The 23,794-nt window shown below is 46.9% G+C and overlaps 2 protein-coding genes across 2 annotated transcripts in view; one reads left to right on the top strand and one right to left on the bottom strand.

Annotated features, from left to right (window-relative positions):
- The window catches only part of LOC134630312 (ankyrin repeat domain-containing protein SOWAHC-like), a 56,790-nt gene extending 49,228 nt beyond the window's left edge, over positions 1-7,562 (bottom strand). The window contains exon 1 of the mRNA XM_063477501.1: positions 7,294-7,562. Coding sequence (XP_063333571.1) covers positions 7,294-7,348 — 55 coding nt within the window. The 5' untranslated portion in view covers positions 7,349-7,562. The remainder of the gene's footprint in view (positions 1-7,293) is intronic.
- A 1,387-nt stretch (positions 7,563-8,949) lies between these two features.
- irx5b (iroquois homeobox 5b) lies at positions 8,950-11,825 on the top strand. Its single transcript, XM_063477498.1, has 3 exons — positions 8,950-9,346; positions 9,956-10,361; positions 11,142-11,825. Exons 1-3 carry the CDS (start codon positions 9,122-9,124, stop codon positions 11,681-11,683), a joined length of 1,173 nt encoding a protein of 390 aa, XP_063333568.1. The 5' UTR covers positions 8,950-9,121; the 3' UTR covers positions 11,684-11,825.
- The last annotated feature ends 11,969 nt before the right edge of the window (positions 11,826-23,794 follow it).

Raw genomic sequence — 23,794 nt, 5'->3', positions numbered from 1 at the left:
GCTGATGTTAAACTGCACGAAGAAGCAGGAACCCATCCTCAAATCTCCCCAGGAAGCAAACAAACATGGCCAACGACACAGAGAATGATGAGGTGAGAGAGGAAGAGGAGGAGGAGTCAGGAATGGATGCCTCCTGTTGGTGTCCTGGGCTCGGCAGGCTGGAGAGATTTTGTATCTCATCTGGCCTGCGAATGCCTCGGGACCCCACGAGGACCTGCGAAGTGTGGCTGGAGTAACTGCTCGGCCTTCTGCCTCCAAAGCCTGACTCTGGAGAGCAGCAGGTAATAGGTGGATGAGACGGGTGTAGTTTAGCCCATACAGTCAGCAGTACTACCTGTATGATCTGTCTGGTGCTGAATGATGAGCCGTAAACTCATCACAATACTCCCCACCAAAGTCCCCCCTCACACCTGTCCCCTCACACCTGTCGCCCCTCACACCTGTTCTCTCACACCTGTCGCCCCTCACACCTGTCCCCTCTCACCTGTCCCCTCACACCTGTCCCCTCACACCTGTCCCCTCTCACATCTGTCCCCTCTCACCTGTCCCCTCTCACCTGTCCCCTCACACCTGTCCCCTCACACCTGTCCCCTCTCACCTGTCCCCTCACACCTGTCCCCTCTCACATCTGTCCCCTCACACCTGTCGCCCCTCACACCTGTTCTCTCACACCTGTCGCCCCTCACACCTGTCCCCTCTCACCTGTCCCCTCACACCTGTCCCCTCACACCTGTCCCCTCTCACCTGTCCCCTCACACCTGTCCCCTCACACCTGTCCCCTCTCACATCTGTCCCCTCACACCTGTCGCCCCTCACACCTGTTCTCTCACACCTGTCGCCCCTCACACCTGTCCCCTCTCACCTGTCCCCTCACACCTGTCCCCTCACACCTGTCCCCTCTCACCTGTCCCCTCACACCTGTCCCCTCACACCTGTCCCCTCTCACATCTGTCCTCTCACACCTGTCGCCCCTCACACCTGTTCTCTCACACCTGTCCCCCCTCACACCTGTCCCCTCTCACCTGTCCCCTCACACCTGTCCCCTCACACCTGTCCTCTCACACCTGTCCCCTCTCACACCTGTCCCCTCACACCTGTCCCCTCTCACACCTGTCCTCTCACACCTGTCCCCTCTCACACCTGTCTTCTCACAGCTGTCCCCTCTCACACCTGTCCCCTCACACCTGTCCTCTCACACCTGTCCTCTCACACCTGTCGCCCCTCACACCTGTCCTCTCACACCTGTCCCCTCTCACACCTGTCCCCCCTCACACCTGTCCTCTCTCACACCTGTCCTCTCTCACACCTGTCCTCTCACACCTGTCCCCTCTCACACCTGTCTTCTCACACCTGTCCCCCTCACACCTGTCCTCTCACACCTGTCCTCTCTCACACCTGTCCCCTCTCACACCTGTCTTCTCACAGCTGTCCCCTCTCACACCTGTCCTCTATTCAATTCAATTCAATTTTATTTATATAGCGCCAAATCACAACAAAAGTCGCCTCAAGGCGCTTCATAGGTACAGAGAAAAACCCAACAATCATATGAACCCCTATGAGCAAGCACTTTGGCGACAGTGGGAAGGAAAAACGTCCTTTTAACAGGAAGAAACCTCCGGCAGAACCAGGCTCAGGGAGGGGCGGGGCCATCTGCTGTGATTGGTTGGGGTGAGAGAAGGAAAACAGGATAAAGACATGCTGTGGAAGAGAGACAGAGATTAATAACAGATATGATTCAATGCAGAGAGGTCTATTAACACATAGTGAGTGAGAAAGGTGACTGGAAAGGAAAAACTCAATGCATCATGGGAATCCCCCGGCAGCCTTCATCTATTGCAGCATAACTAAGGGAGGATTCAGGGTCACCTGGTCCAGCCCTAACTATATGCTTTAGCAAAAAGGAAAGTTTGAAGCCTAATCTTAAAAGTAGAGATAGTGTCTGTCTCCTGAATCCAAACTGGAAGCTGGTTCCACAGAAGAGGGGCCTGAAAACTGAAGGCTCTGCCTCCCATTCTACTTTTAAATACTCTAGGAACAACAAGTAAGCCTGCAGAGCGAGAGCGAAGTGCTCTAATAGGGTGATATGGTACTACAAGGTCATTAAGATAAGATGGGGTCTGATTATTTAAGACCTTGTATGTGAGGAGCAGGATTTTGAATTCTGGATTTAACAGGAAGCCAATGAAGGGAAGCCAAAACAGGAGAAATCTGCTCTCTCTTTCTAGTCCCTGTCAGGACTCTTGCTGCAGCATTTTGGATTAACTGAAAGCTTTTCAGTGAAGTTTTAGGACATCCTGATAATAATGAATTACAGTAGTCCAGCCTGGAAGTAATAAATGCATGAACTAGTTTTTCAGCGTCACTCTGAGACAGGATATTTCTAACTTTAGAGATGTTGCACAAATGGAAGAAAGCAGTCTTACATATTTGTTTAATATGTGCGTTGAAGGACATGTCCTGGTCAAAAATGACTCCAAGGTTCCTCACAGTGTTACTGGAGGCCAAGGTAATGCCATCCAGAGTAAGAATCTGCTTAGATACCATATTTCTAAGATTTTCAGGGCCGAGTACAATAACCTCAGTTTGATCTGAATTAAGAAGCAGAAAGTTAGCGGCCATCCAGGTCTTTATGTCTTTAAGACATTCCTGCAGTTTAACTAATTGGTGTGTGTTACCTGGCTTCATGGATAGATAGAGCTGCGTGTCATCTGCATAGCAGTGAAAATTTATGCTATGTCTTCTAATGATGCTGCCTAAGGGAAGCATGTATAATGTAAACAGAATTGGTCCTAGCACTGAACCCTGTGGAACTCCATAATTAACCTCAGTGTGTGAAGAGGACTCTCCATTTACATGTACAAACTGGAGTCTATTAGATAGATATGATACAAACCACTGCAGTGCAGTACCTGTAATACCTACAGCATGTTCTAATCGCTCTAATAGGATATTATGGTCAACAGTATCAAACGCTGCACTGAGGTCTAGCAGGACAAGCACAGAGATGAGTCCACTGTCAGAGGCCATAAGAAGATCATTTGTAACCTTCACTAAAGCTGTTTCTGTGCTGTGATGAGCTCTGAAACCTGACTGAAACTCTTCAAATAAGCCATTCCTCTGCAGATGATCTGTTAGCTGTTTGACAACTACTCTTTCAGGGATGTTTGATATGAAAGGAAGGTTGGAGATTGGCCTATAATTAGCTAAGACTGCTGGGTCTAGAGATGCTTTTTAAGTAAAGGTTTAACTACAGCCACCTTGAAGGCCTGTGGTACATAGCTGATTATTAGAGATAGGTTGATCATATTTAAGATTGAAGCATTAATTAATGGCAGGACTTCTTTGAGCAGTTTTGTAGGAATGGGGTCTAAAAGACACGTTGATGGTTTGGAGGAAGTAATTATTGAAGTTAACTCAGAAAGATCAATTGGAGAAAAAGAGTCTAAATGAATATCAATGGTACTGAAAGTAGCTGTAGATAATATTACATTTGTGGGATGATTATTGGTAATTTTTTCTCTAATGATAAAAATTTTATTTCTGAAGAAGTTCATGAAGTCATTACTAGTTAGCGTTAAAGGGATGGTTGGCTCAGTAGAGCTCTGACTTTTTGTCAGCCTGGCTACAGAGCTGAAGAGAAACCTGGGGTTGTTCTTATTTTCTTCAATCAGTGACGAATAGTAAGATGTTCTGGCTTTGCGGAGGGCTTTCTTATAAAGCAGCAAACTATTTCTCCAGGCTAAATGATGATCCTCTAAATTTGTGACACGCCATTTCCTCTCCAGCTTACGAGTTATCTGCTTTAGGCTACGTGTTTGAGAATTATACCACGGAGTCAGGTACTTCTGATTTGAGGCCTTAGTTTTCACAGGAGCTACAGTATCCAGAGTCGTACGTAGTGAGGAGGTAAAATTATTAACAAGATGATCGACCTCTGTTGGAGTAGCGTTCAGGTAGCTGCTCTGCTCTATGTTGGTACAGGGCATTGAAGATGATAACAGTGGGTGGATTATATTCTTAAACTTAGTTACAGCACTTTCAGAAAGACATCTACTGTGATAAAGTCTACTCTCCACTGCTGTGTAATCAATTATTGTAAATGTAAATGTTATCAGGAAATGATCAGACAGCAGAGGGTTTTCAGGAAACACTGTTAAATGTTCAGTTTCTTTGCCATATGTTAAAACAAGATCTAGAGTGTGATTAAAGTGGTGGGTGGGTTCTTTTACATTTTGAGAGAAGCCAATTGAGTCTAATAACAGATTAAATGCCATGTTGAGGCTGTCATTTTTAGCATCTACATGGATGTTAAAATCACCCACAATAATTATTTTAAAAAGTCTGAGAAATCAGAGAGAAACTCTGTGTAAGGCCCAGGTGGACGATAGATGATAACAAGTAAGACTGGTTTCTGAGTTTTACAGCTGGGGTGGACAAGGCTAAGCATCAGGCTTTCAAATGAATTAAAAGTCTGTCTTGGTCTTTCGTTAATTAATAGACTGGTGTGAAAAATTGCTGCCACACCGCCCCCTCGGCCTGTGCTTCGAGGTTTCTGGTAGTTAGAATGACTCGGGGGTGTTGATTCATTTAAACTAACATAATCATCCTGCTGCAACCAGGTTTCTGTAAGGCAGAGTAAATCGATTTGTTGATCAGTTATTAAGTCATGTACTAACAGAGACTTGGAGGAGAGAGACCTAATATTTAATAATCCACATTTCACTGTTTTACTCTTTGGTTCAGATGTGGATTCTGTATTGTTCTTTCTTTTTGATTTTTTATGTTTAAGTTGTTTATTGCTGGTTTTTGGTTTGTTTTTTGTCTGTTTGGGAGCTGACACAGTCTCAATGGAGATGGGTTTTTGGGGGGGTAGCAGGAGGAGAGAAGCTGCAGAGAGGCGTGTAAGACTGCAACTCTGCTTCCTGGTCCCAACTCTGGATAGTCATATTTTGGGGGGTTTAATAAATTGGTCCATATTTCTAGAAATGAGAGCTGCTCCATCCAAAGTGGGATGGATGCCGTCTCTCCTAACAAGACCAGGTTTCCTCCAGAAGGTTTGCCAATTATCTATGAAGCCCACATCGTTTCTGGGACACCACTCAGACAGCCAGCAATTTAAGGAGAACATGCGGCTAAACATGTCACTCCTGGTCTGATTGGGGAGGGGACCAGAGAAAACTTCTCACACCTGTCCCCCCTCAAACCTGTCCCCTCTCACACCTGTCCCCTCACACCTGTCCCCTCACACCTGTCCTCTCACACCTGTCCCCTCACACCTGTCCTCTCACACCTGTCCTCTCACACCTGTCCCCTCTCACACCTGTCCTCTCTCACACCTGTCCCCTCTCACACCTGTCCCCTCTCACACCTGTCCTCTCTCACACCTGTCCCCTCACACCTGTCCCCACACACCTGTCCCCTCTCACACCTGTCCCCTCACACCTGTCCCCTCACACCTGGTTTGTAGAGGTTTTCTTTAATGCAAACAGCTTCGGTCTGAGCCCGGAGATCCAGCACGTCGTCTCTTGCAGACAGCCGTGAGAGGATCAGATCTGAGTGCAGACTGATTTCCTGCCGATGGACTCGCCGCTGCTCTCCTAAATTCTGCCTCTCATCTGATTACAGTGCTCATTGATCAGCGTGTAAACAACCATTGAATGAGGATGTGCGCCGGTTTGATGTAACCGTCTCCTCTCTGAAGCACTGCATGCTGAAATCTCATGGGTGCTAATTATGTGTGCACACAGATTACAAGGATTGCATTTCATACTTGAATAATAACTATTAAAAACGAGTGTTTTCCAATTAATTAAACACACAGTCTTTAAGTAACCTCTGGACATCTGCCCTGCGGGCTGAGCTCATTCAGGAGCTGCTGGAGGAAACAAACGAGCGCTCCTTTCATGTGAAAATCTTCACAAAAGAGTCGTGCCACTGAGAATACGGAGGGAACGCCGCCGCCACGCTTCCCTCAGTGTTCGACTTTGTTCGTGCAAATTGTGAACATAACTTTTTGATATGATAAAACAGCAGAACAGTGTCATTCCAGGGGCGGGCCTGCTGGGGGGCTCGCCGTGGAGATGATGAAAGAGCTTTTCCGAGTCATTACTCCATCCAGCAGGAAGCCCTCGGTGGGCTCGCCCTCCTGAGCATCATCAGCACCCGAGGAGGAGGCGGAGGAGGAGAGGCGCACACCTCAGCCGGTGCAGAGGGCTTTAATGAAAGATGCTTAAAAAAGTGTGAAAACGTCTCTGTTAAACTGCTCATCCTCTGCAGAGGATCAGCCGACTCGTGTCGTTTCCCCCTCAGTGCAGCCGGAGAGAGGCTGCTCACTTTACCCAGGATTCACTGCAGTAAATCAATATTCGTTTAGCATCGCATCATCGCAGACTCAAATCGAGCCTTCTCACTCAGACCGTCACCTAAAGCAGGAGGAGGGATTAAAAACATCTCAGACTAAAGCCAGGCCCAGACTTAATAAAATGAAAATGGAGTCTAGACTAAACTTAATCCGGGAAATAAAGGCCGAAGTGACTCTGCCTAACATTTCAGATCCTGCACTACGCTGACATCCATCAGTCACATGATCAAAAACACCGACACGGGAATATCGATGAGTTAGAGGCAGAAGAACGAGCAGCATGAGGATCTGAGCTGGATCAGACTGTATACCAAAGATGGAAGGCGTCCCCGTGACATCGTTTCGAAGTCGATTTTGAAACCTTAACATTTGTGTTTCGCAACCTCCATCTTTGTTCACTTTACCAAAGTTCAAACTAAATAAAGCTGCAGTTCCTGTGATGTCCAGCAGAGGCAGCAGCGAGTCCGTCCCCATAGACTCCATGTTAAATAAACATGTTTACATCCTGATACACAAACTGTTTAGTCTCTTTAGCTGATTTAGAGTTTGTGATATTAGTGGCCTGTTTGTTTTTACTTGTCCTGTTCCTCTTTGGGTCACAGCTGTCCATCTTTTAATACAGTTTATGTGAACTTACAGTAAAATGTGTGACGTTACAGAAAAGTCCCATCATGCTTTGTAATCTTCATTTATTTACTATAACAAAAGACTTACAGGGAATTAAAATGAAATATTTGTAGTATTTACAGGAATGTCTAACTAGTTGTAGTAACTATTGTTTACATCTCAAAGTATGATGGGAAACGTATTTCCAAACAGGATGACGTTTGTGAGAGAGAACCTGTGACGGCGTGCCTCCTGAAATGGCCTGTGGAGCGTTGGGATCAACGGCAGTTAATGCACCGAACTCGGCCTCCTCGCTCTGCTCCTACCTGCAAATGTGGAAATCCCTGCAGCCTCGTTCTGAAAATCCGTGGACGCGGCCATTAGAGGTGGACTTCAGCTGGTTTCACCGAAAAGCAGCGACCAGACTTCCACTGACGCGGGAAGTGTTCGCCTTGCTGGCACTCTGCTAATTATAGTCCCCACTAATCAGATTAGGCGGAGGCGGTGTGGGCTTAGATCCTCAAAGTTCACTGAGCTGCTGTCAGGACACTCAGCATCAGCCACAGGTGTCCACGCTCTCCCACACACACACCAATCAGTCAGCAGATTGATCGCCACCAAGTTCATAATTCAACACCGTTCAGCAGAGAACGCTAAAATACGCGAGAGCGGGACGGCCCGGTTTGATGTTTCACAGGATTGTACTGCAGTGAGAGTACTTCCTCTGCCTGTCACGGCGTCTGTCCTGCTCACACCGTCACCTGTTACGCATCAGTGGAATCCCGAACACCTGAAGTGACATCACGTCCTGAACGCTTCTTAAGTCACACAATTATAATTGATGACATTTCTACAGGAAGTAATCGATTAAACTGAAAATGAATGAAGGAATGTAACTTTTGTGATACACTCAAACCCCGCCCCTCTGATGATTTTTCCTCTCTGTAGAAGTTAAAGTTGTTCCTACTGACCCCTGTGGCTGTTAATTGTGATGTAGCATCTGATACGTCATCTGCTGAAGTTTCAAAACCTCAGCATGAGCGGTTTTTTTAAACCAGAGCTGTTGAACCACACACTCATTGGCTAATGACCTGCCAATCACATGTTTTAGCCAATGAGCATAATCCTTCCTCCTGAAACACAGCACGATAACCTCTCTTTGCTATAGTTTGTATGGAAGATGCCAACTTGTCTGCAAACACCTGCCAACTACTAAAAATGAAATTATAATCATTTGCCTTTAAAGCAAAAGTCGTTCAACTCTGAACTCTGAGGGTGAATTATTTCTATTTCCTGTTTGGAGCTCACATTTTCAAGTTTTACTCCCACTCAGCGAGCTCTTGGCGAGCGTTTGCAGACGTATCGTCGTCTTCAGTGCAAACTAAAAGTGAGCGCAGCAACCTGCTAACAACCAAAGTGAACGCAGGTCGTATCACGTCCAATCCAATGTGTGCGTGACGTCACATGAGAAACCTCTGCAGAGCTACAGTCACTTTGAAACCACTGCTATCGCCATCTGGTGGCCGGCAGGTGTAATACAGGTTTAAATCCTCTGAGCTCCGAACACACATCAACTCATGTTTGTGTCCTGCTGGGAGTTTATTTAAACCAAGAACCTAACCAAGCATTTTTATTGGCTAAACCTAAACCCAAAGTTTTTATTGGCTAAGTCGGACCAAAGGAGCTAAACAGTGGAGTAGCCAGTTTAACAGTCATGCGTGGGTCCCACATGTTTGTTTGTCACGAATCATTTGGAATATTTCATAAACTACATGTTGGTCCACGGCGCACTTTGATGACGCGTTTCGTGCACAAACAGTCAGAAACTCTGCAGGTGTGAGGAACGTGAAGCCTTATTATCCTGGTGCTTTTATTTTGTAGGGTCGCGTTAGTTCCACCTGCTCGCAGAGTGCGCGCGGGCTGAGGGGAGAGGAGAGAGCGAGCAGGAGGAGGTGTGAGCGTGCGGAGGTGGAGCTGAGCCTCCTCTCCGCTCAGTCTGTCTGCGGGTTCGGCGCAGATCGGGTGCGCAGAGCCGGAGCGGACAAAGTGCCGCCGCGAGCCTCCTACGATGCTCCTGGAACTCCCGCTCCTCTCCGCCCGCTCCTCCCTCCTCCGTCCCGCGCTCCGACGCGACTTCTCCCGCGCGTAAAAGTCATGTCGTACCCTCAGGGCTTCCTGTTCCAGCCCCACGCGCCTCTGGCTCTGCACTCCTCCTTCGGCTCCGGCCTCCTCCTGGGAGCGCGCTCCGAGGAGCTCGGCCGCTCCACGTCCGGCTCCGCCTTCGCTCCGTACTCCGGACCGGCGACCTCCCCCGGCTTCGGCCCCCAGCTGCCGTACGGAGGGGAGCCGCGCGCCGCCGCGGCGCTCAGCTCCTATGTGGTGAGTGCGCGCGGAGCCGGCCAGGGCTCGGGTCCGGGTCTGGTTCCGGGTCCGTACAATGAAAATATCAGTGCTCTTCAAAAAGTTATTTTTCTCATTTATTTTCAATGATTTTTGAATTTATTATTACATTTATTTAAAATTAATTTTTAATCTGTTTTTTTTTATCTTTTTTTAAAATCTTATTTATAAGCTAAAAAATAAATTTCAATTATTTGTCATTTATTTTTGAATTAATTATTATTTATATTTATTAATTTAATTTTTAAATTTAGTTTTAATTATTCTTTAATTTATTTTATTAAAAAAATGTTTTTTAAATGTTTAAATGTTTTTTTTTTAACTTATTTTTATTTTTATATTTATTTTTACTTATTCTTGAATTTATTTTTTAAAATTATTTTTTTTAAATGTATTTTAAATTGAAGGAGGAACATTGTACATTTTTGTGAGGCTGTGAGATTTTTCAGGTGACTGAGCGAGCTCTTTCCTCCTTCTGTGTTTGGGTCTGTAGTTTGAAGCCGTGTGGTCATGTGACCCTCGGGTTAAACTGCGTGGGAACTCGAGCTGACAGACGCGGCACCACTAACATGATGGTTTCTGTTTCAGAGTCCGGGTTATGACCCGTCCTCGGGCATCTCCGGGTCCTTGGACTACCACCCGTTTGGGGCGCTGGGCCCGTACCCGTACGGAGACCCCGCCTACAGGAAGAACGCCACACGGGACGCCACGGCCACGCTGAAGGCCTGGCTTAACGAGCACCGGAAGAACCCGTACCCCACCAAGGGCGAGAAGATCATGCTGGCCATCATCACGAAGATGACCCTGACGCAGGTGTCCACCTGGTTCGCCAACGCCCGGCGCCGGCTGAAGAAGGAGAACAAGATGACGTGGACGCCACGGAACAGGAGCGAGGACGAGGAAGAGGAGGACAACATTGACCTGGAACGCAACGAAGAGGACGAGGAGCCACTGAAGGCGAGCGGCGAGGAGACGGAGCCGAAGCGTGAGGCTGGTGAGTGAGGGGGGAGGGGTCCATCCATCGATTGATCAATTAATTGATGGGTTTTAAAATGACCTGCGCGTGACACGCGTCGGGAACCCGGAGACGTTTGCACAGAGCCGGCGCTCCTCTCCGTCCGTTCTTGTAGTTGATGACATCATCGTGAGAGCGGCTGCCGTGGAAACAGTTTCATTAGTTTTTAATAAAATCTGTGGTTTTGGTTCTGAGTATGTGAGCAGAGCGAGCAGCTCGTTCTGATCAGCTTTGTCGTTGTTACTGCTCCTGTTTGTTTATAGATCAGATTATTGATCAGCTTCAGATTTTCATCATTTCAGACTTTATCAGATCATCGGTTAAAATCAAAGAATGTTCTGGACCCGTTTTTAAAAAGTGAAGAGCGGCAGGCGCACGGCGAGAGAAACGGGGGAAGATGTTGGGAGCTGAGCGCGTGGACGTTTAACGATGCTGAAGCGTGGAGACAGGCGGCGGCGGCGTTCTTCTGATTGATTATTTCTCACTGATGATGTCATTGATCTGGACGAATCAAACACTTTCAGGCTGAACTCTTTTCTTTCTTCTTTAAAGTCGATTTATTGGTCGTGAGAGCAGCTGCTGATTGGCTGCTGATTTCGTTTGGGCTGCTGAAACTGTGACCATAAGGCAGATGTGAGGGGGCGGGGTCTAATGTGCAGTGCATTTTGTTTGTGTGTGTTTGAATCAAACTCATAACCCTGCACGTTGAACGCTGATGTGTGTTTGGTCTGACCCGGCCTGTCCCCGCCTCCCCCCCAGACTCCCGCAGTTTGGCGCTCAGAGAGGACGGCGGCAGCGACGCCGATCGAGGATTCGACGAGCTGGACTTTAAGGACTCCCCCGTGGACCGGAGACCTGTGGACATGTCGGCGGACCCTCCTCGGAGCGCCCCCCCGGAGACGCTCAGAGTGCTGGAGGGGGCGCGCACGCCGAGCCCGCGGTCTAAGGAGCGCCCCTGCGGCACCACCCAGGGGCCGAACGTGGCCCCCAAACCCAAACTCTGGTCACTGGCTGAGATCGCCACGTCTTCGGACAAAAGCAAAGGATGTAGTGACTCGGCACAGAGCGTGGGGGCGGGGCAGCAACGGACCCCGTTCCCCCACGGCCCCGCCTTGCCCCGACACTTCTATTACGCCTCCCCCTTCATCCCCGGATACTCCGCCTACGGCCCCCCGGGGCCCCTGCACGGCGGCGCCTCACCGTTAAACGGATTACTGCAGACTGCGGCCCGAGACCGCCGGCTGCGCTGCCAGAGCCAGCTGGAGCCACACGAGCACAGCAGAGGCACGGCGAACGTGTAGAGCGTTTCCATGGGCTCTGCGCAGCCCCCGGGGGGCGGGGCAGACTCTGATTTGTTAACAGGAAGGTTGAATTTGAGACAGTTTTTCTATGTTGATCAGATGTTTGTAATCCTCACGTATCATTAAAGCCTAGTTTTATTAACCCGCCTGCTCTTCTTCACACACAGATAACGAGCTGCTGATTTAACGAGCCGCGGCCTCGGCGGCCCGTTCACGCGCTCGTGTCGCCTCACTCGTATTTCTAACAACATCATCCAGGTTTCAGTTCAAATCCACCACACGTTTAACGAGCTGTCATCCAGCTGTTATTGATCCTTTAAATAAAGTGCAGAGGACGGCGCCGCGTTCACTGAGCTGCTGTAAAACTGACGCTTTGATTAAATCCAGAGCAGCGCACACGAGCGGCGTCCTCTCACAACCATCCAACCAAAACAAACGTCCAGGTTTAACCAACAAAAATCTGTTCTTTATTTACAAAATGACCTTTTTGTTTTTCTGCATCTGATTCGATTTATGGAGTCATTTCATCTTTAACCTCCTAAGACCCAAACTCTTCCACAGCAGCATTTTTAATTTCTCTTTGCTATTTGGGCTGATTGGGACCCGATGAATGTAAAAACAAAGAATTACCAGATTTTTTTTTTTTTACCTTTTTTTTGTTTTTAAGAAAAATAAGAGCCACAAATGAGGACATTTGTTTAAAATTTCAAAAGAAAAGTAGCAGTATAATGTCCTCGTGAGTGGATATCAGGCCCTTGTAGAGCAAAATTGAGTATTTTGGTCTAAATAACCCAAAATGTGATGTCCATGTATGTGGACGGCAGGTCCTAGGAGGTTAATGTGAATTCAGTTTGTGCTTCATCTGACAAACTATAATTATATTATTACATTTATTATATTTAATCATTTAAACACAGAAACAAACAAACTGAAATTCAAACATCGTGTTAAAAATTTAAATGAATCCTTTTGTAATTTAGCTTCTAATTAATTCATCTTTGAAAAATGTTTTCAGAAGTTTTTTTTAATCTTTTTTATTTATTCATCTGTTTTGTCTTAAATCCAAAAATGATGAAAGGACTGTTTCAGGAGGAGTTCAGCTCATATTCTTATAAATCAATGAGTTTATAGTTGATGTGATGCCACTGAAACTGTCACATTGAGCTCATCACGTTGGTTTTCCTTCAGGTGTACGTGTGCAGACCGCAGCGCAGCACCCACCTGAATTTTTGCCATGACTCATTTCCTAACAGTTTCCTCTGTAATCGTTTCAAAATAACTTGAGCGCTCTGGAGCCGACCGCAGACGCAAAGACCACAAAGACTTTAGCATTTTAAAAAAACGATAAGAGTTTTTAAATAAAACTCATTCATAAATATGTGAGAGCTTTTACATCAGCAGCTCGTCTTCATTTGATTAAAGGACACGATTTAATCCCTTATCAAACCTAGTTTATGAAGAAACACTGATCTGCAGTTTTTATATTCATCATGAAGCAGCAGATGATCATGTGGAAGTGTAAATATTCGTCGTTCTGCTCTTTGGTAGCTTCGCTGCTCAGATTGATTTTGATGTTTTCAGAGAAGCAGAAATTTTTCCCCCAAACTTGTCGACACAAAGCAGCGTTCAGGCCTCGGGGTGAGCTCCACAGCATCGCCGTAACATCAGCAGGATGTCACATTCAAGTAAAACTTTTACCTGATTTATTTTAACCAGGAAAAACCTGACAGCAGCTCAGTCAGCAGCCAGTACACACAAAATAACACACAAAGCACGTACGCACATTAATGATCGCCGTCACAGACGGCCGGGCGGTGTCCTCCGCTGCAGAGGACCCCACCAGCTTTCATTGGCACCTTGAATGTGTGAAGAGGGAGGGCAGGAGGACAGAAGGGGAGGACAGGAGGGGAGGACAGAAACCTTTTAAATCAGAAACAAACATAATGTGGAGATATTTATGACAGCCGAGATCAGCAGACCGTTTTTTATTGAAGAAAATCTACAAATGTAGAAAATGTAAATTCTCAGGTGAGACTAAATCACACAAACTCGACCAAAGAAAGACTGAAAACACAAAAAGCACACAAAAAACAGTTTTACAAAGTCAGAAATCCTGAGAGTTAAAATATGAATAAATCTGCTTAAATACAAATAACAGGGAGATCCCAGAAACACTAAAGACTCACACACACTCACACTCACAGACACACACACACACACTCACACTCACACACACTCACAGAAACACACACACACTCACAGACACACACTCACACTCACAGACACACACACACACACTCACAAACACTCACAGACACACACACACACTCACAGACACACACACACACACTCACACTCACACACACTCACAGACACACACACACACACACACACTCACAGACATACACTCACAAACACACACACACTCACAGACACACACACACACACTCACACACACTCACAGACACACACACTCACAGACACACACACACTCACACACACTCACAGACACACACACACTCACACACAGACACACACACACACTCACAGACACACACACACTCACACACAGACACACACATTCTCACACACACACACTGACAGACACACACTGACAGACACACACGCAGACACACACACACACACACACTCACAGACACACACACACACAGACTGACAGACACACACACACACACACACACTCACACACACAGACACACACACTCACAGACACACACACACACTCAAAGACACACACACACTCACACACTCACAGACACACACACACTCACAGACACACACACACACAGACACACACGCTCACAGACACACACACACAGACACACACGCTCACAGACACACACACACACACACTCACAGACACACACACACTCACAGATACACACACACACACACACACAGACACACACGCTCACAGACACACACACACACACTCACACTCTCACAGACACACACACACACACAGACACACACACACACTCACAGACACACACACAGACACTCACAGACACACACACACAGACACACACACACACTCACAGACACACACACACACTCACAGACACACACACAGACACTCACAGACACACACACACAGACACACACACACACTCACAGACACACACTCACACTCTCACAGACACACACACACACACACAGACACACACACACACTCACAGACACACACACACACTCACAGACACACACACAGACACTCACAGACACACACACACAGACACACACACAGACACTCACAGACACTCACAGACACACACACACACTCACAGACACACACACACTCACACACACACACACAGACACACACACAGACACTCACAGACACTCACAGACACACACACACACTCACAGACACACACACACTCACACACACACACACACACACACTCACACACACAGACACACACACACACTCACAGACACACACACACTCTCACACACACACACACACACAGACACACACACAGACACTCACAGACACTCACAGACACACACACACACTCACAGACACACACACACTCACACACACACACACACACTCACACACACAGACACACACACACAGACACACACACACACTCACAGACACACACGCTCACAGACACACACACACACACACTCACAGACACACACGCTCACAGACACACACACACACACACTCACACTCTCTCACACACACACACACACAGACACACACACTCACAGACGCACACGCTCACAGACACACACACACACACTCACACTCTCACACACACACAGACACACACACAGACACTCACAGACACTCACAGACACACACACTCACAGACACACACACACACACTCACAGACACACACACAGACACTCACAGACACTCACAGACACACACACTCACAGACACACACACACTCTCACACTCACTGACACACACACACACACTCACACTCTCACACACACACACACACACACAGAGACACACACACAGACACTCACAGACACACACACACACTCACAGACACACACACACACTCACACACACAGACACACACACACACACACTCACAGACACACACACACACACACTCACAGACACACACACACACACACACACACTCACAGATACACTCACAGACACACACACACACACTCACAGACACACACGCTCACAGACACACACACACACACTCACAGACACACACGCTCACAGACACACACACACACACGCTCACAGACACACACACACACACACTCACAGACACACACACACACACTCACAGACACTCACAGACACACACACTCACAGACACACACACACTCTCACACTCACTGACACACACACACACACTCACACTCTCACACACACACACACACACACACACAGAGACACACACACAGACACTCACAGACACACACACACACTCACAGACACACACACACACTCACAGACACAGACACACACACAGACACAGACACACACACACACACACACACTCACAGATACACTCACAGACACACACACACACACTCACAGACACACACGCTCACAGACACACACACACACACTCACAGACACACACGCTCACAGACACACACACACACACGCTCACAGACACACACACACACACACTCACAGACACACACACACACACACACAGTACAGTTTTCCTCTGCAGACGTTATGTTTCTAATTTACAAAGAGATGAATGACGCTCTCTGATTGGCTGCTTCTAAACCTCCCGCCCCTACAGTACGCCTCCCCCCACGCCGCGTCTTCCTCTGTGGTTACTTTACGTAACCACAGCACTGAAAAATGTATAAAGTATCAATATTTTTATTTTAATACTTTTTCAAATTTACATTTATATTTATTTAGTAATTATAATTTAAATTCAGAGTTTATTTAGTTAATTATATTGTTCTTAATAATTTAGCATTAAAAATTGTATATTTCCATCAAACAGCCATAAAAACTTGTGGAGGATATTTTTCCATAAACAGTCACCTGTGAGGTTTAAAGGAACTCTGTGAGTGACTGAGGCTGACCCACGACTTCACCGGGGTCACCTGTAAATAATCATCCTTGGTGTGAATGTAAACCAGTCCAGTACACTTAACACTTTACATTAAGCTCCTGATGTGGGAAATTTACATGTAATCCGATTACTTAAAGTCAACATTTAAGAGTAAAATGTTCCACAGCACCAATCTCAAAAATCCAGTGAAGTCAGATAAACACGACCAAGAAGCTAAACGACTTCATCACCGAAACACGCTCCAGCGAACACAACTGAAGGTCCCGCCCCCGAACACGACTGAAGGCCCCGCCCCCAAACACGACTGAAGGTCCCGCCCCCCCCCCCAAAACGCAACTGAATCGTTCTGTGTCTGTATTGATTTCTCTCGTCTCATATTTCTATTTTATTCCATCAGAGCCGGTGTGCAGCACGCATCATGTACAACGACAGTAAAGGCTGATTCTATTCTGTTCTATTCTAATCTGACAGACACGCCTAATCCCAAAAACAAGGTGAGACCCTCCAAACACAGCTGTCCCTGAAACACGGCACGTGCTCAGACTGTGCTGTGTCTCTCGGCCTTTAGCGGGGCCTCGCCGCTGAGCGTTTTCTCTCTGTGCAGCAGGTCTCCCACATGTTTGTGATTTTCTCTTTATTCATGTTTTTAGTAAATGTGCGTGACCTTCAGAGCCACCGTACCGCAGTGACAGCCTTCAGAGTATAATCCCAGTGTCCAGATTACAGGCCGGCGTCTTTGCTCTGAATGTTTCTCTGCGATTCATTTTCTGACAGCAGGAGAGTCTTTGTAGCATCAGCGTGCCATCAGGCAGATGAATGAGGCTAAATGTTTTCTTTATCTGCCCCCCCGACACGCTCAGCATGATGGGAGGCGATACGGCATGGAGGGTAGGTAGCATTAAGCTTCCCATTGAGCTCCAACATCTGCTCTGACAAACAGGAGGGAAAAGCTGGAAGCTGTTCAATTTCAGCGCGACCCTCGGAGGATACGAGGCGCTAAGAGGCTTACACCTCCTGCATTTCCTCCACGTGCGGGGGGGGGGGCTCGCTTTAACCAACCACTTGTGTACATTTCAGATGCAGCAGCTCCTCTTTTGAGTTTGATCCTGATCCCGCAGCGACAAATGGGCCGAGTGAGGATCCTAAGCTCTCCTCACAATGAGCCGGATTCAGGGAGAAATCCGAACAGGGTTCACGTTCAGGAGGCCGAGGCTGAAGACGACACATCACGACCTCCGCCGCAGACGTCTGCAGACCTGTGTGCACGACCACAAATGACAGTTTTGATCTGAAAAACTAAATTTAAAGAGATCTGTTCTTTATATCACTGTGGCTCTGCCACGTGAACTATTTTATCGATGTATTCATCCACAGCCCGAGGTTTCTTTGAAGCATGCACAGCTCACACACACGACTCTGCTGCTGGATTCAGACAGTTTTTATTTGTCCATAAATCTTCTGTGATTTTACGTCTTTGTCCTGTTTGTGTTTTTCAGGTTGGAGGCGTGAGGACGGGGGAGAGGTGAACAACCAATCAGCACAGCAGCTGCACCTGAGCGAACACCTGAGCAGAACTGTGCGGAGTTTCCAGCGCAGACGGCCAGGCAGGCACTTCCCGCTCTGCCCGCAGGGACATTTTTTAAAAGCTGAAGGTTTGAGGCTTGGATTCAAACACGCTGTGTTGTGCTCTGAGCACGCCGACCACACCTGCTCATCGCCAAACCCAAATCAGACGCTTCCTGGTCCACAAACACACTGATGTCCCATTGGTCCGTCTTTTAAGCTGGGCTGATGGAGATGTCCAAACCCAGCTCCTCTTCCTGCTGTAATGTTTACAAAATGAGTTCTGCTGCATCGATCTCCTGCCCGATTCTTCACATTTGGACAGAAAACAAATAAACATGGTGGAACATCGATCCGCAGCAGGAGAAGCAAAACCAGCGTCACTGAATAATCCATCAAACGGGAAACAGGAAGTATCGATCGGTTTAAACAAAGCTGAGCTGGGAAGACTGGCAGGATCCTCGGAGTAAAGTACAGAGTAACAGCTGGACAGAAAACATCTGCAGCATCACGCGCTCTGACGCTCAGTTCTTCAACGTATGACGAGAAGAAGAAACCTGTGCCTGTGCAGAATCTCTGAGTCCGGCGAGGGGTTCAAACACCCCACAGGCTGTGTTCCCATCAATGCTCACTGTCACCAAACTGCTGCTGGACGGTTGGAGGAAGCCGGTCTGACGATGGTTTTAGTGCTTAAAAGCTCCCCAGCTGAGGTGACCTTAGCCAGCTCTGAGGGGACGGCTGACCTCTGCATATATCTGATTCATTGTCCAATAAAAGTCTTGATGGTCAGGAGATGCTTCTGGTTGCTCACAGTCTGTGTAACAGGCGCCACCAATGAAGAAGAACCCGCAACCTTGGCGTGACCGACGTGAGGTCGCCACCATCAGGGAGAAGAAAACTAATTTAGGGCGAAGCTGTAATACACGTTCAGAGAGGACTCATTATAAAACCAACAATAACACAGCACCGTGCACCGTCACCGTGCACGCACAGCCAGAAAAGACCTCGGTGAAAAGTCACCCATGCTCTCTGCTCAGAGCCCACTCAGTGTGGTACCTGTGTGCTCACACCTTTGGAGCCATGATGGTGTTTGTCTTACAGGCATTCATAAAATCACTGATGGTTCTTACAGTTTTCAGTTGAGTTTCTAAAACAGAGCCGAGCTCGTCAAAGCTGAGCTTTTCACTGGGTTCAGTTTGAAACAAGCAGAAATTGATAAACAAATCTGATATTTGGCATCATCATGAAGGAAGACGCCCCCATCGCTCCCTGAGCCTCCTGCCGGAGGTTTCTTTCTGTTAAAAGTGAGTTTTTCCTTCCCACTGCCACCAAGTGCTCAGTCAAAGGGTGTCTCTGACTGACTGTAGGGTCTGTACAGTATGAAGCACCTCGAGGTGACTGTTGATAATTAAATTAAATTAAATTAAATTATTTCTGGCTTTCTCGCTGTTTTCCTGTTCATGGTGCTTAAATAACAATAATAATAATAATAACAACAGTAATAATAACAATAATAACAATAGTAATAATAATAATAATAATAATTTATATGATGGAAAGTCTGTGGAATACGTTTAATTGCACCTCCTCTGACGGTGTCAGATGGACAGCTCGGGTTCACCTCCCGGCCTGTTCAGAATCCCTCAGCCCCCCCGAGCGACTCCCCGTCACTTCCCCCTCCACCAGCTTCCAGCTGTGTGTTTACAGCTGGACGTTGAGGAGCATCCTGGCGAGGCGGCGAGGGGTGCAGCCGGCAGCTGTCGCCTGGTGATGCCACTCAAACCCTCCTGCCACCTCCTGCCACGCAGCTCCTCCTCCTCAGCAGCTGGGACGGCCAGCAGGCAGCTCCCTGCGGCTCCTGCAAACACGCCGTCCCTCAAAATTACCCAGAATCCCCAGTGATTGCAGTGCTGTTTCAGCCTGCATTCCCGCCATCTGACCCTCTGCGCTGCTTGCTCCTCTCCACCTGCCCCAGCAAATGAAATCATTTCATTTCATCAGCCATCATATTTCATTTATTCTCTTCGTGTTGCTTTAATAAACTGAAAGTTTGAAGCTTTGTTTTTCTCTTTTATTCACCTTCTCAGGTGGACACAGGTAAACCTGACCGTTAATCTAAGAAACGTTGAATCAGTTTTTGTGTCCCGTGTCAGAGAATACGGAGAAATAAAAGATCATGATCACCACAATTATCTGACACAAGAGTGATGATTAAAAGCTGGAAACTGGCAGAAAACTGTGGTGCTGATGCGTTGAAGTGTGTGATGGAGGTGATGTGGAACTCCGCCCTCCTCTGACCCTCTGCAGTCAAACCAACCTGCCCAGACTGACAACCACTGAAACTTTAACCTGCACGAGCCGACTGAAACGTCTGCTTCCTGCTTCAGACTTTGTGAAACCTCGTTAGAGGCGATGCTGCGGGAAGCAGAGGGGGAGGCTGCCTGCAGTCTGTTTGCTCAGAGCGCCCCCTGCTGGGCATCACCTTCCTGTGACATTAGAGTGTGCAGAGACAGAGTGGCATCATCATGTTCAGTGTGACATCAGCTGTGTCCCAAAACGTCGGCTGCATCCTTCGGAGGACCCGGCCTTCGCGGTCTACGTGGGCCGGGTCCTTCGAAGACCGAGAAGGCCGGAAGTGCGAGGCTGTGAAATGGGACGGCCTTCAGATTAGCGTCACCGCTGTCTCGGTGGAGTTTATTAAACTCGTCCGTCTGCTCCTTGCTATCTGAAATATAACAGGACGCTGGCGTAAATTCTCGACTGTCTCACACTTTGACGTTTGACGTTTATTCAGCTGTGTGAAAATCCCGGAGGAACCCACCCGATGGATTAATAAAGTTTTATTTAATCTAATGATCTAATAACTTTGATCTCAGCCAAACACCGAAAAAAGCCCAACAATAACATTTTTAAGTTATCCAAGTGACTTATATATCATGTTTAACCTGAGTAGCGAAAGAGCGGGGGTCTGAAAACGATGAAGCCGGGAGTCCGCTGCTCTCGCCGGCTCGAGTGACCATTGAAACCCCCGGCTAGCTATTGAGCTGGTGGGTAACAGACGTCTCCGAAAACGTCAGAGCACTTTTGCAAATATGTCATGTCTTGATAAACCGAGCAGATATTTGAAGTTTACACAGCTACATTCTCGCCTGAATATATCTTAAAAGTTTATTTTGTGACACAGAAAGATTAATAAGAGTAATTTTAAAACTTAGTAGCGGCCGCCATTGTTGGAAACTGGAATTGGCTGGGCCGTGCTACGAATTCTGGGATATGGTGGGCCACGAAGGACACACCTGACCCATCCTTCAAATTCGGGGAAATGAAGGACGCATTTGTCGGCCGCATTTGAAGGAGTCGACGAATTGGGACAGCCTTCGTCGCCTGGCTGTGACGTAATCGGCCTTCAAATGTGGCCTCCGGAGGATGCAGCCAACGTTTTGGGAAACAACTATCGTTCCTAAAAGCACTCAGTGAAGCTGTGATGTCACAGCAGCTCATCAATGCGTACAGATCATTTTTACACTACACTGATGTTTTATGATGTGATTTTATGCATTTATGTCTGATGGTGTGTTAAGTTTCTTGTTTGGCACGTTTACACTTATGTGTCCTTTTTAAATCATTTAACTATAAATATAAAACATTTAAACTCTTCTATCTGCAAGTCTCATTTATGCAGCCACAGATGACACAGAGGCAGTCCTAGAGCCTGGGGGGTCCTGGGTACATACTCAAAAGGGGCCCCTCCACCCGGAGTTCATCACAATGAAGTTACAAATAATAAAATTAATAAATAAAATAGATTTAAGAGATTTTTTGTTGTTGACTGAGCTGAAATGATAAAAAAAAAGGCAGACATCGTGTAGCAGGGATCTTAAAGCTCAGCCCACAGTGGAGGCGATCTGCTTGTCACACATCGTTTTGAAGCCAACAGCTGGTCTAACCCTCTAACATATTTACAACCAGGTCATGGTAGTCACATGACCTGTGAAACGCCTTTTTTATGTGAGCATGCTCAGAGCCTGAAGCAGCAGCTGGAACCGGAACGAGGATCAGGACTGGGACCAGTTACATCCAGCTACTGCAGCTGTGTCAGAATAAATACAGTTTGGAGCTCTTTCCACACAGACTCCAAACATGTGAAAAGGCTGAAAATGATTAACTCATAAAAACTTTTTTCTTACAGAAAATAAAACTTTAAACTCTAAAATCTTCATTCTGTCATTTTAAAGATGGCCAAGTTTCCTCAAAAGGAATATCTTTATTTTTGAACTGGTTTTGAAGGAAAACATCCATCCATGCATCCTCTTCCGCATCAGCAAGAGGCAGGGTACACCCTGGAAAGGTCGCCAGGCTAACACATAGAAACAGAAAACCATTCACACCTATGGGCAATTTAGAGTTACCAGTTAACCTTTCCCCACTTAACTGCATCTGTTTGGACTGTGGGAGAGAACCCACGCAACCACGGGGAGAACATGCAAACTCCACACAGAAAGACCCCGGCCATGGTGAACTCAGGACCTTCTTCTGTGAAACACCAGCGCTTACCACCGTGCTGCACAAGAGGAAGAAAATTTTAAAAAAGAAACAAAATCAAAACTCAGTTTTTCAGCTTCAGGACATTTGGAGCAGAATCAGGAGATCCTTTAAACTAGAGGTTAGGAAATGGGACTCGCTGGGAGATGCTGTGTGATGATCACTGTCACAATCGATAGATCTGAAGCCAATCATAATTTGATAATTTGACCCACAATTTGATGTGATGTCTTCAGAAAGCAGAAAAAACTCTTTCATGTCTTTCAGCACTTTCAGCAGCTCATCTGGCTTCATGTTTGACTGGAAGCACAAAGGTGCAGGTTAAAATCCGAGGAGCTGTAGAGCTGCACGTGTAAATGAAGCTGAGCGTCTTCCTGCAGGTTTGGCTGCAGCTTGCTGACAGATGGTGGCGTTTGCTCACAGGCGTGCCTGCAGTGACCCTGAACGCCGAAGATCACTGAGGAAGCTGCTCCATCCTGTTAGCCCGGCCACCGCCAACCAACATAACCCCCACAGACTGCAATAATTCCCAGTCTGTTTCTGTTTAAGTGAAAAACAGCACATAAGCATCATCATCATCCTCATCATCACTATCATCATCACTATCTTCATCATCATCATCATCACTCTCATCATCATCATCATCATCACTATCAACATCATCATCATCACTATCATCATCATCAGCATCATCATCATCAGCACTATCATCATCATCATCATCAGCACTATCACCATCAGCAGCATCATCATCACTATCATCATCATCATCATCCTCATCATCCTAATCATCACTATCATCATCACTATCATCATCATCATCACTATCAACATCATCATCATCACTATCATCATCATCATCATCTCTATCATCATCATCATCATCATCTCTATCATCATCATCATCAGCAGCACTATCATCATCATCAGCATCATCATCATCATCTCTATCAT

This window comes from Pelmatolapia mariae, linkage group LG7, assembly GCF_036321145.2.
Source record: "Pelmatolapia mariae isolate MD_Pm_ZW linkage group LG7, Pm_UMD_F_2, whole genome shotgun sequence".
Classification (NCBI taxonomy): domain Eukaryota; kingdom Metazoa; phylum Chordata; class Actinopteri; order Cichliformes; family Cichlidae; genus Pelmatolapia; species Pelmatolapia mariae.
This window is presented reverse-complemented; position numbering and strand designations above follow the sequence as displayed.

What these genes read in the sequence shown, in the direction of transcription:
- irx5b (XM_063477498.1), top strand. Translation starts at nt 9,122, where the DNA reads ATGTCGTACCCTCAGGGCTTCCTGTTCCAGCCCCACGCGCCTCTGGCT. An exon ending in CGGCGCTCAGCTCCTATGTG is followed by an intron (nt 9,347 to 9,955) that starts GTGAGTGCGCGC and finishes TTTCTGTTTCAG; the next exon opens with AGTCCGGGTTATGACCCGTC. An exon ending in GGAGCCGAAGCGTGAGGCTG is followed by an intron (nt 10,362 to 11,141) that starts GTGAGTGAGGGG and finishes CCTCCCCCCCAG; the next exon opens with ACTCCCGCAGTTTGGCGCTC.